The 13,324-nt window shown below is 45.1% G+C and overlaps 2 protein-coding genes across 3 annotated transcripts in view; one reads left to right on the forward strand and one right to left on the reverse strand.

The window, feature by feature from the left end:
* The window catches only part of SNCB (synuclein beta), a 40,168-nt gene extending 27,339 nt beyond the window's left edge, over positions 1-12,829 (reverse strand). Inside the window, exon 1 of the mRNA XM_079965142.1 lies at positions 12,752-12,829. Coding sequence (XP_079821268.1) covers positions 12,752-12,803 — 52 coding nt within the window. The 5' untranslated portion in view covers positions 12,804-12,829. The remainder of the gene's footprint in view (positions 1-12,751) is intronic.
* Positions 533-7,551, forward strand: EIF4E1B (eukaryotic translation initiation factor 4E family member 1B). Of its 2 annotated transcripts, XM_079965141.1 has the most exons (7): positions 533-1,362; positions 2,831-2,919; positions 4,146-4,241; positions 4,737-4,800; positions 5,058-5,171; positions 6,424-6,563; positions 7,299-7,551. In XM_079965141.1, the coding sequence occupies exons 1-7, from the start codon at positions 1,357-1,359 to the stop codon at positions 7,411-7,413; spliced, it is 624 nt and encodes a 207-aa protein (XP_079821267.1). In that variant the 5' UTR covers positions 533-1,356; the 3' UTR covers positions 7,414-7,551. The 2 variants fall into 2 exon arrangements, with proteins under 2 accessions (XP_079821267.1, XP_079821266.1); XM_079965140.1 differs by lacking the exons at positions 533-1,362; positions 2,831-2,919 and having other exon boundaries at positions 3,800-4,241.
* Positions 12,830-13,324: the final 495 nt, after the last annotated feature.

Consider the following 13,324-nt stretch of genomic DNA (forward strand, 5'->3'; position numbering starts at 1 on the left):
TATGTGCATGCAAGCTTTAACATGCTTATCGTTATGTGTATGTATGTGTGTTTATAGGCTCCCTTCCCACTCTGTGATGCTACTCTGTATAATGTATATATGCATTTAATTTCTCTAAGGCATTATTGCTTATATCCTGCTCACTTGTCTTTCTGCTAAGCTAAAAAAGCCCCAAACATTGCAACCCTTCATCAAAGGGAAGTTGCTCCAGCCCTTTGATGATTTTGGTTGTCCTTTTCTGCAACTTTCCCAGCTCTACAGTACCCTTTTTGTGGTGTGGTTGTATCAGAGCTATACACAGAATTCCAAGGTTACTGCACAGATCTAATAATAATAATAATAATAATAATAATTTATTATTTATACCCCGCCCATCTGGCTGAGTTTCCCCAACCACTCTGGGCGGCTCCCAATCAGTGTTAAAAACAGTACAGCATTACATATTAAAAACTTCCCTGAACAGGGCTGCCTTAAGATGTCGTACTAAGTTGTACTATAGATTTGCCAAATACCTCTTTCCCCCCCTCCACCCACACACCAAAAAACCCTGAGGACAACACTAATGGAACCTAGAATGGCACACTTGGAAAATTATCTCCTCTTACAAGCTAAGATTTTTAAGGCCTGATTAGTAAGAAGGAGCCAAGCCAAGTGCACCTGGTTGCAATCTTCAGCAACAGCTGTCCCTTACATTACACAGACTTTGGAACCACCTATTTCAAAGCATTCTTGGTTACCTACTGGAGGTTGAGCTTTTCATGATACCTTAGTTCCATTGAGACAATCTCTCTGATGGCCCTATATTGTTTGCCTTTTAATTTTGACGTGAACACAGTGATCTTGTACAGGGATGGGAAACCTGTGGCCAGCAGTTGTGGTGCTCTAACTCCTGTCCAACATGGCCAATGAACAAGAATGATGAAGATATAGTCTAGCAACATCTGGAGGACAAAAGGCTCACCACCTCTGATCTAGTGTCTTGAACCCAGTGACTTTTAAGTGACCCCATTGGCCTAAATCAAGGACGGGAAAGTTGTGGTCCTCCAGGTGTTGCTGGACTAAAACTCCCGCTATCGCTATCCCCAACCTTTGGTCATGCTGACTTGGGATGATGGGAACTGGCCTCCAGCAACATCCAGAGGGCCATGGGTCCCTGTTGTGTTCCAGCTGAAAAAGAGAGAAGGGTTACAGTTTCTACAATGGCAGCATTTGAAGGAATGACAAAAGAAAGACCTGGCTCTTTAACAAAACCATTTTCTAGGTTAAAGGCGGTGCTCAAAGGTGCTTTCTATATAAAAAGGAAGCCTGGAGGGGTGGGCTCAGTTATTTTCTTGGAAGGTGGTGGCAGTAGCACTAATGATGGTAAGTAGTAGTTTTCTTTCTGCTGAGGTCTTTTTCTTCTTTCTCCCTAGGGTATAACCCTGCAACTGTGAGGCTGTTGTGTTCCTGAAATATAGTTCTACCTCCAAAGCTCCTTGTTTAGTTTTCAGGGACCTTATTGCTCTTGAAGGGTAGGAAAAGCTAGGCTGGATGTAGTCAAGTGTTTGTTCTGTATGTTGAACATCTTGTCTGATGCAAATTCTACAGTTCTGTACATGCTTATGTCAGCAAGTTATATTGAATTCAATGAGCCTGACTTCTCTGAGCAAGTGTGCACAGTACTGAGCTTTATGCTGGGATGTGTTCCAGAGTGTCTATTCCCAGTAGAGTGACCACTTTACTTTGTTATTGTGGTGAGCCTCTGCTATAAAACTTGTAGGAGGCCCAGCTATGGCTTGCAGGGCTGCTTCTTCCACGGCTCCTGTACCTTTAACAGTAGTCTGAGATACTCTTACCACAATGCATTGCATTTTGGGAGGAAAGGGAGTGTCTCCTACAGAATTTCTGCTTGTCATGCAGCTATTAAAGGTACATAGTCCCTGCCAGAAAAAAAGGTGGGGAGTTGTCAATCCTTGGTCTGCCATGTATTGATCTTGGTGACTCTAGTCCCTGGAGAGCCTAAATGTGTCTGTGCTTTAATGCACTTGGCTGTGAAAAAGCTAGGCAATAATTTGCCTAGTTCTCTTAAGGACCCAAAAGCTTCTTTTGGTTGCTCTACTTGGCTTGGCAAGGTCTTCCTCCTTCAAGTTCTTCTTCTAAATGTAATGCTGTATAGCATTCTTTGTTTGTCCTGAGAGAGGGCTGTGCAAAACCAATGTGGACAGGAAGCTTTGGAGCTGGCAGGGGTGCCCATTTCACCATCACTGCCATCTAGAGTGCGGTAAAGGGCAGAAAATAACATCAGCAGCACTTGATCTCTCTGATCCCGTTTATCAGGCAGCAAACAAGTGCCCTTTTGAATGCTCTGTCCTGTACCCTAGAGCAGGCTGGAGGAGGAGGAGGCAGCTGGTGGACTGTCCTTTTGTGTGTAGGGTTTTGATCCCTTTGCCCCAGGTACTGTCAACTATTTACTGGGCCCTAGGGAAGCTGGCTATGTTCTTCTTGAAGCCAGAATAAAGCTGGGAGCAGCTCCTCTTTCTCCTGTGAAGCGTTTTTTCCTGAAAGCTGTGTAAGAATATACTCATTTTCTGAATTCTTGGCAAAACACAGACATGAATTTCCTCTATAGAAGCGTGTTTCAGATGAAAAAAATAATAATTTCCCAGATTTTATTGCTGTCCTGAGAGAGATCAAGAGCTCAAACAAAACACATAGCTGCCCCAACTTATCTGGCTTTGCTGTTTGTCCAGCCAGTTGTAGCCTGTACAGGGGACCTCATGTCTGGGGGTGAATGTATACAAGGAGCTTGTAGTGCCTGTTGTAATGAATTGTCCACTTTTCCAAATGTCAGGCAAGTCCTCATGAGGAGCAGTGGATGCACAAGGCCAAGAGAGAAGAGGGGGCTGTGGAATGCTTCAGCAAGCACCCCCTGCAGAACAGGTAAGCACATCGGGCCAATGGCCCATCTGGTCCAGCATCTTGCTCTTACGGTGGTCAACCAGATGCCTGCAGGAAGCCTGCAAGCTGGGCATGAGCACCACAGCACTCGACCTACCTGCAATTCCCAGCAATTGGTAATCGGAGGCATAATGCTAGCAGAACGCCAAAATGCCTGGATCTCCCAGTGTGCCCGGATCTCCCCTCCAGTGCAATAATGTTAATGCTCACTTTCCCCCTGCTTGTTGATGGCTGCTAACCAAAAAGATCCTGGCAAGGTGCATCCAAATGTGGTCAAGGGAGCTGTGCTATGATACAGCAGATACTCATTGCCAAGAAACCCTTGCTATTTTTGGTTTCAAGGAACACTTCCGATGCTACTGTGTGCTTCCATAAATCACTGTTAAAAATGAAAAATCATTTACTTTCACCCTGTTCTTGCTTCCTCCTTTTCAAAGGAGGGAGGAGTTGGGAATGCTCTTAAAGAGTCCTCCTGGATCAGATGAAAGGCCTGTCTAGCTTAGAATCTTGTTTCCCACACTAGTTAACTGCCTATAGAGAAGCCCATAAGTTGAGCATGGAGGCAACAGCATCCTCCTTCTGTTGTTGCCTAGCAGATGATATTCAGGGGGCACATACTGCTTCTGATACTGGAGGTAATGTGTAGCCATCATGAGTAGTCACCATCAATCACCTTATCATCCATGGATCTGCCTAATCCCCTTTTAAAGCTGTCCAAGTTGGTAGCCATCACCTTTTATGGCAGCAAATCCTATGTCTTGTGTAAAGAAGTTATTCTTCTGTCCTGAATTTCCTACCATTCATCTCTTGAAACTACTCCTATTTTATATTCCCTTGCCCCTTCACTGGGAGAAGGAGAGAGAACCTGCATCTGTGTCTCTGGAGAAGTTTAAGAAAATATTTGTTTTACTAATTTATACAAATATTTATATACTGCTGTTCATACAAAAAAAGAAATCAGAGTGGTTTACAAAACCACATGTTTTGTCAGCACAACCCACATCCCACCTTAAGGTTGCCTTATTACAGTGGGTCTAATCAAATGTGAAATGAGAAGAGTGTGACACAACACCTTCCAGTCCAAACAGGCAGCATTCACACATGTGGCAAGATGTGCTAGGTGTTTTGTGTGTACACAGAACCTCACGCAGGGGAGTGTTGAAGTTCGTAGCTAGTGGCTTAATTTTGCCTTCCATTCATCTCCATAGGTGGGCCCTTTGGTTCTTCAAAAATGACAAGAGTAAAACCTGGCAGGATAACTTGCGGCTTATCACCAAATTTGACACCGTGGAAGACTTCTGGGCGTGAGTGCATTCCAGTCCTTCCTCTGACAGCTAGAATTCTTGGAACAGCCTTGCCAGAAGAAGGCAGGCCATTGTGGGATTGAACCAACAGTGGGGAATATTGTGGCCCTCTGGATGTTGCTGGACTCCTCACTTGCATCAGACCCAGCTGGCATGGTCAGGGATGATGGGAGCTGGGTTCTCCAATCCATTCACTTTTGAAAACCGTGTACTTGTATCTGCAGGCTAAACAAATTCTAAGCAGCACTTGAAAGTTAAAGGTGGTTGAGAGAGATGTGTGCTACAGGGAGCTCCGAATGAAGTTTCCTGTGTTTCCTGTGTTATTTGCCTGGATTTAGTGGAAACTCCTCTCAAGGCAGTTTCCAGGGTGGGCCACCTGCTTAGGGACTGTTCACGCAAGATACCTTGCATCAACATCAGGAGCAGTAGGTTCCTTACACAAGTCGACCCATTCTGTTCTCCTGACATGTCTGTATTCTCTCCTTGAGACTGCAGGCTGTATAGCAACATCCAACTGGCCAGCAAGTTGACATCAGGATGCGACTATTCCCTTTTCAAGGTAAGTCCTGCTGGTCTGTTAATGCTGCGTGCCTCCTATAGGGAGGGAAACAGGCTCTCAAGTGGTAGTCTTGGGGTCTCTTGTTGTATGGGCTTTCCCACGCACCATAGGGCTACACGTAGCTTGCTGTGGATCTAAGTGCATTGTGGTGGACTAAGAAAGCCTTGCAACTTCATGTAGGGGTGTGTGTGTGTGTGTGTGTGTGTGTGTGTGTGTGTGTAAGAGCTGTATATACTGAGATCCTGCATTTCCTCCAGGATGGCATTGAACCAATGTGGGAAGATAACAGGAATAAGCGTGGTGGGCGTTGGCTTATCACATTGTCCAAGCAGCAGCGGCATGCAGAGCTTGACCATTTCTGGCTGGAGACTGTAAGTAGGCAGAACGCTGTGTAGGTGCTTCTCCTTTATGAAATGTGGCATTTGCCCTGCTTTCTGGCCATATTTTCTGGGCTGGGCATCAGTGGCGGAGCTTCATGCTCCAGTACCAGGGGCGGAGAGCAGGTGGGGCGGGGCTGGCACTTGTCCTGGGGGCGTGGTGCATGTTCTGGGGGCAGGGCACGCCGCCTGTGGGGGCGGGGTGCCCAGCGCGGGCGGCAGCAACGATGGCACCCTGGGGATCATGCTGCTGGGGGCGGTGCACTCCCCCCACACTCCTCTTCCTCCGCCAGTGCTGGGCATACAGCACTTCCCATTCTCTCTTGGGCAGGTGGAAGCTGCTCCACAAAGTGACCCTCCTTTGTTAGTTCCCCTTCTCAGCTAAGGTCTTTGCCCGCCTGCTGCTCTCCAGGTGTTTTGGACTACCAACTCCCATCACCTGTTCTGCTGGCTGCGGCTGATGGGATTGGTAGCAGTGTTAGAAACTGAGATATGAAATCTAGGAGCTAAAAGGCACCTTAAACCTAGGTTATGGGCACAACAACTGAATATCTAGGCCCTTTTTTTGTTTAATAACAAGAATACAAAGCTGAAAATGAATGAACTGCAGCTAAAATATTATGCCATTTTTCGCATGGTCTATCCCTTTCCCTGCCCACCCCTCTAATATTCTTAAGAGGGTCTCTTCTCCAATCTGCAGAGAGTAGCTGGAAGTGGGCAGGCAGAAAAAGGTCTTCCTTTTCTTCCATTCTTCAGTTTTAATCTGAAATCTTAGGCACAGTACTACGGCCAGAGGTCAGAAACTGCTTGCGCTAATGAAATTCCCTGTCGCAAAATGTGCCTAGAACAATGGGAGTTTTAAACACTGATTGGTAGTCCAAAGCATATGGAGAATGTCAGGTTGGTGAAGGCTGGCTTACTGTGTTCAGGCAACTTGCACCACATGGCAGCATGAGATGAAGGGGAAGAGGAAAGGATGCTTGGCGTTTATCTGCTCAGATGGACTTTCCTATCTATACACACACACACACTCATCCCCAATCCCTCTGATGCCTGCTGGATTTCTGAGCTGAGCCAGCTATTCTGATCTTCCCTGAATAGTGTAGCTCTTTTGTTTGGGCAGGAAAACAGCTTAAAGACCCTTATGAGGCAAGAAATATTCCCCACTGTATTTAACCATGGTACATCAAGCAGTAGCTTGCATCTGGTACCCTGTTCGCTTCATGGGTTTTCCTTTTCTGTGTAGCTGCTGTGCCTGATTGGAGAGATGTTTGATGACTACAGTGAAGATGTCTGTGGGGCTGTCATCAACATCCGTGCTAAGGGGGACAAGATCGCAATCTGGACCCAGGAGGCAGAGAACCGGGATGGTGTAACACATATCGGGTAGCTGACAGACAGTTCCCTTTGTTGAGATGTGTGTGTGAAATGCTGAGCAACACACAGGAGGGCTAATGCCAGCCACCTTATGTAAGGCAGAGCGTGTTTGTATAATTAAACACCAACAGGATTACTAAGGTGCTTGTGCGTGTGTGTGTTTGAAGAGTTTGAAGCCTTCATGCATGAGGAATGCCAGCTATACCATACAATGAGTTTGTAGGTGTCTATAGCAACCAATAGGGACACGGGTGGCGCTGTGGGTAAAACTTCAGTGCCTAGGACTTGCCGATCGTATGGTCGGCGGTTCAAATCCCCACGGTGGGGTGAGCTCCCGTCTTTCGGTCCCAGCTCCTGCCCACCTAGCAGTTCAAAAGCACCCCTAAGTGCAAGTAGATAAATACTGGTAGGTACCGCTTTATAGCGGGAAGGTAAACGGTGTTTCCGTGTGCTGCGCTGGTGCTGGCTCGCCAGCAGCTTCGTCACGCTGGCCATGTGACCTGGAAGTGTCTCCGGACAGCGCTGGCCCCCGGTCTCTTAAGTGAGATGGGAGCACAACCCTAGAGTCGGACACGACTGGCCCGTACTGGCAGGGGTACCTTTACCTTTACCTTTTATAGCAGCCTAGGGAAAGGACTCTTTGGTGTAAATGGATGATATGTGCGTACACACTACAGAAGAGAGATGAGCTAAGATAGCCAGCTGTCTTGAGTACAACTTAATTATTATTTTTTTCTCTTTCAGGCGTGTTTACAAGGAATGCCTGGGCCTGTCTTCCAAAGTTGTGATTGGTTATCAGGCTCATGCAGACACTGCCACCAAGAGTGGCTCCCTCATGAAGAACAAGTTTGTGGTGTGAAGCCACTATGATAGACCCTTGAAGTTGGCAGGATCTCTGGGGAAGCAGGATGGATGAGTATAGCATGGCATAATACTCCCATGGCTTTTGTTGGCTCTCAACATTATTAAAGAATTGAGGCTAAACAGGTTGTATTCTTTTGGTCCTGAGTTGGAACTTTGGAGGAAACCACCCACTCTTGAGAGTCAACATCCATCTTCTAAGTTTTGTTTCCCTTCCTCTGCGCTGAGAGGATTTGCCTGGAACTGAACTTCGTTACTAAGTGTGCCATTTGCACACAAGTCTGCTGTTCTTACATGCACCCCTGACATATGGTTGGGATCTTTTTTGACACTGAGATAGAGGCATGTCTGCAAACCTGAAGATTTTTAGAGCCAAAAAATACCAATCACGAATTCTCTCCCCCCACCCCCAGTAGTTGGAGCCTTCCTAGCCTTTCAGGTTTCTGAATAAAACAAATGGATTGCTTGGATCACCCTGGTTTTGATGGAAGGAAGGCTGACTTCTGCTGCCCCCATAAGGAGAAATGTAGAAAGAGTGGCCTACCCATGCTCAGTTATTTCATATGAGCAACTATGTATTTGCTAAATGCAGGAAGACTTAGGGTCGGTTCTAGTATAAATACTTGTATTGTGGTAGTTTTTAGGTGGGTATAGTCCGCAGCATGGGCATAGCCAGGATTTGGGGGGGGGGGCAGGACCGACATGATTGGTCATTTAGTTAAGTATTTCTATTGTTTTACTGCCCCCTGCCCCCCCCCCCCCCCGCTATGCCCAGGGTCTGCAGTAGAGGCTGGTCTGTTAAGGCAGATGCAGCACTGACCCTCCAACCTCAGTGTGCCCTTAGCGAGTCACTTCTCTGCTTGCTTCCTTACAAAAACCAGTCTAGGGGGTAGCAGTGCATGCCAATTCCTTCCTCCTTAGACTCAGTGCTGTCCTTTATTAAACTCAGCAGGAAGGAGATAGGGGCAAAATCAGCTGACTGTCTGTCACTGACTCTGGTTCCACCTGCTGTTGCTTTCCCCTCCTGACCCAATGGGCAACAGCCACCACTGATCTTGATGGAGTCTAATCTGCTGCTGCCAGACTTCAGCCACCTGTCCTTTAGACCTCCCTGCAGCCTGGTGCTAACGGGCTGGCCTCTGCTGCAAGCAGGAGCTGCTGAATTAAAAGGATTGCAGGGCCTGCTTCCTGTTCTGAAGCAGCTTGTATGGCTCTTAAGGAGGTAGCAGAGCTGACTTGAAAGTCAATGAGGTTGCTTCCTGGGATTAGCCTCTGTAATAAGAGATGATATCAGGCTTGCTCTTGCAACTCAGAGCTGCGGCTACCACAGCACTATCCCATTCATGGCAACTGACAAAGTGAGCAGCAGGATGTCTGGTCATAACAACTACGGTAGCTCTGGATGGTTCTCTTCAGTGAAAATACCAAGAGCCCAAGTACTTCAACAAAACTATGATGCCTATATGTGTTTGATGAGGGGCACTGGGTAACTGTGATATAGGAGGCCCCTTGATGGGTGTTGTTACTGAGCAATGAGTCAATGCAAGAGCAGCTTTATCTTCTGCAGAGGCAGCCTTTGTTAATCCTCTGAATATAGAGGTGTGTGAGTAAGGACAGTGGAGGCTGGTGCATTTGGGTGAATGGGTCAATGTCCCACCAACCTTTATCTAACTCCTTTTCCTTATTCTTATTTGCAGTCAGTGCATAGAGGGCCACTCTGTGTTACAAAGCTATTATTGCTCAATAGGCATCATAGCAAGTTATAAAATATACTTTAACTGAGTGCTTTTGCCTTAATTGTTGGCCACCCAAATTCTGTACGAATGATCAATTAAAAAACACCACCACCCATGATCCATAGGCAGCAGGAGTTTGTTGGGTTTATTAGGTTGGATCTAGGCAGGCATGCTTTGAGTGGATCTACTGAAACCAGTGGAAGTTGAGTTGGTAATTATTTGTGTCCTGTTGACTTCAATGGGTTTACTCAGAGAATGACTAAGTCTGAAACCAACCCATAAAAAAATACAAGAAGTTGCTTAAAAGGTTCAGTGATGGCTCCAGGTGCATTCTTCCTCATAAAAAGGAATGTCTCTAAGATGCATCTACAAACAAATCATGTTTTTTGCTTCAAAATTACTGCTTTGCTCATGCACAAATTTAATTGAGTAAAACCTACACAACCAATCAACTAATGCTTCCCTAAGTTGGCCCATGCTAAGGTTGACAACAACTGAATGTTAGCACAGTACATAAAGAAAGGCAGAGGCAGCAAAAGCATGTATTATGGGCAACTTCAGTTACCAGCAGGCTTAAATGTCAATTCAGGTCATGACATGGATACAATTTCTAGATTCAAAAGGAGATTGTGCTTTGTCACAGTTAATTATAGAAGCAGCAAAAGGAGACGGAATTTGATTCAACTAACAATGGATTCCTGCATGTCAACTCAGAAATGGGCCCCATTTGGTTCAATGGGTCTTACTCTCTCAGGTAAGTGTGATAGGATTTGCACATTGTGGCGGGCAAAACATGGTACACAAGATTTGTGCTAACACACACAAAGAGAGAGAAAAATAAAAGCTGTGCTCTGTTTCTGAAAACAGAGCACACTTATATTTAGTGTTGTGAGAGAATTTATCCAATAAGAGGATTATGTAATAAGAGATGAAATGATACAGTTAGTGTCACATTCTTTAGGCAGCAAAGCAACAGCATAATAGAGCCTGAACACTTAGGCTAATCAAATAGAAATCTGCCAACAGGCAAGCTAAGTAGAATTTGGAAGACCAAATTGGTGGTAATAAAGTAACAAAATAAAAACCCTTTCAGTTAAGGAGGAAGAAGCTGGCCAGAGCTGTTAGATGACAAACATGTAAAAGGGAGTGCTCAAAACAGAAAGATTGGAATAGCAGCCCCTGGTTTTTAGCTTCAGCTAGGGAACTGGGTCTGTATACAGTATTTGCATCTTATCCTTTTTCTGCTGACCCCTCTCCTTGTTCAAAGACAAGGGTGTAACTTTCTGGATTTTGAAACAGGACATTGTAATATGACTGTATGCTCTTTAAGGACAGCTGCGGAAAGAGCACAGAGAGTCCTTCAAATAACTAACCAAAAGAAGAAAATCAAAACCAAGGGAATCACTAAACAGGAGGGTGTTGGTTTTGAGGGCCAAGACAAAAACCCTAAATGAGGCGCTTCTGAACCGGAGGCCTTGAGCTTCTCAAGCAGCCTTGCAATTTGCCATGGGAGAATGTGTGAGTGAAAATGGTAGCAGCCTCCATACCAGAACGCTTTGTGTTTAGGACAGAGCCTGGTCTTGGAGATTCTGTATGTTTGGCTTTTTCATCTGTTCCCTAGTATATTTTATTTAAAAAGTCAGCACATCTTTAACACTGCAGGCAATGGAACAGCTATGCACACATTCAGACCCCGTGCCTCAGTTGTGAGTTAAATACAAGGTTCAACAATGTCTGTTAAAACATAAATGGAGGTAGCTTTGTTTCATGTCAAAGTGCCAGGTGTTATTCAATGACAGAAGAGAAGGATCTGGGTGAGTCCAGTTGTGAAGTTCTGAGGCTGGGCTTCTACTCCCAGTCCTTTTTTAAGAGAAGCAAATGTAAATAAAAAATAAACTTAACCTAGGATGTGGATACAGAGAAGTACTTAAAACGACTACTATCTCAGATAGTGTCTGGCCACATTGGTAAATGTGCAATGGATATGTGTCCCAGGGAAAAGCCTTATGCCTCTGCTCCCCCATTACAAAATTATGCATTTTTGCATGCTTGAAAAATCCTATCACTGGAACAGAAGTGCTAACTAGACTAAGGGTGTTTGAATTTCATGCAACAAGTAGCTAACATTTATTAAGATTGATTGCATATTTTATCATCTAGACAGGAGAATGCTGAGTGATTCCAGCAGAACTTCAATAGCTTTCACTTTATCATCAACCTGAGCCTTGATCAGTCCATGCGAAAGGTTGACTTTTTGGACGCTGCAGTGTAATTTCCTAGTAGACATATAAGCACCACCTTATATTGATCACGATACATACCTACATGCTTTCAGCTTTCACCCAGAGCAAAATCCACTATATACAGTCAAGGCCTATGATACAATTGTATCTGTTCAGATGCACAAGATTCTTTTTTTTTAAATCAGGCGTCCCTCTAACTATGATCCCCAACCAATGAAGAGGTAAATCAGAACAACAAGGGCAGACATAGGAATAACTTAATATAAAACCCAGAAGAGAAAATGCCAGGACACCAGTTCTTATCTCTGACAGTTCTTAGCTGAAACCACTCAAATGTATAATTGATGATCTGCAGCCCATTCTAGAAAATGACACTCCTCTCACAGGCCTGAGGTGGGAAGCCTGTACTTGCTTATATGCAGTGTTAGAAACTAAGATATGAAAGCTAGGAGCTAAATGGCACCTTAAACCTAGGTTATGGGTGCAACAACAGGATGTCTAGACGCACTTTTTTAAATAACAATACTACAAAGCTGAAAATGAATGAACTGTTGCTAAATGCTAAAATGTTCATTTTTCACATGGTCTAGTCCTTCCCCTGCCTACCCCCGAGTAGTCTTAAGAAGGTCTCATCCATTCTTAAGAGAGTACTGGAAGTGAGGATGTAGAAAAGGGTCCTATTTCCTTCCATTCTGCAGTTTTAATCTGAAATCTTAGGCTCAGTACTGTGCCCAGAGCTCAGAAACTGCTTGTGCTAATGAAATTCCCTGTCACAAAATGCACCGAGAACAATGGGAATTTCGAACACTGTTTATATACAGTCCCCTGCAGAGGAGCCAAGTCTTAGGGGCTGTGGGGGCTTCATACCCCACAATAAAATATTTGAGGGGACCAGGCCCCCACAAAGTTGATGGACATTTACATTCAAATGGTGTGTGCGCACTGCATCATGTGATTGATTATGCAGGGCGGCAGTGGCGTAGCGTGGGTGGTCAGCACCCGGGGCAAGGCAAGTAATTTGGACCCCCTAACCCGTGGATTTGCGCCCCCTAACCCGTGGATTTGCGCCCCCTAACCCTAACCCCCAGGTGTTGTGCCCGGTGCAGCCGGCCCCCCCTGCACCCCCCATGCTATGCCACTGCAGGGCGGGGCTTAGCTGAGCCTCCACAATATTTTATTCAAGTTGGCACCCCGGTCCCCTGATTTAAAAGAGCTACTTGCCAGCAACAACAGGCCATGTGACATATGAACACAGGGACCAACTCTTGTAGCAGACCCAGATGCTAATTCTGTCCCCATGTGTTTACTCTGGCAACACCATTAGAGCAGGTAATAATGTAATCAGGGGTTTATTTACCTGTTCCTGTTCTTATGTTACAATTGCCACTGCCAGCAATGTTCTTCTGCATTCTACAGAGGGCAAGCACGTCCGTCTCTGTGCGAAAGAACAGCTGGGAAGAAATCTAACATCACAAATGTCAACATTTAAAAAATAAATAAATGGTGGACCAACATTTCAGCATTCCAGGACACTCTCTGTAAATGACTCTTAGAATGGCCATCCTGGAGCAAAGAAACTTCAAAAGGAGAATGAAACATGAAGCTGCTGAAATGCAATACAGCAAGTTGTTCAGTGCTATCACTTGTGGACTGAACCGAGACAAAGGATTCGTAACACATTTTTTGTGCTAATTGGCTTACCAATGCGACAATGCATGTGTTATCAACAACACAATTGTGACCAGAAAGTAAATAAGAAGAAAAAGGAAATAGGTTATGTGGAAAGGGGAGCTGCTGAAAAGGAACATACCAACCACTGACAACACAGTGCTGCACTGCGCCTGCCACCTTGGTTTGGACAATTTTGAAGTTGATAGTACAGTGGATTTAAAATGTTTTGTTTTGTTTTGTTTTTTTATTTGCATTTTCT

The sequence above is a fragment of the Podarcis cretensis genome, assembly GCF_951804945.1.
Source record: "Podarcis cretensis genome assembly, chromosome: 2".
NCBI lineage: Eukaryota > Metazoa > Chordata > Lepidosauria > Squamata > Lacertidae > Podarcis > Podarcis cretensis.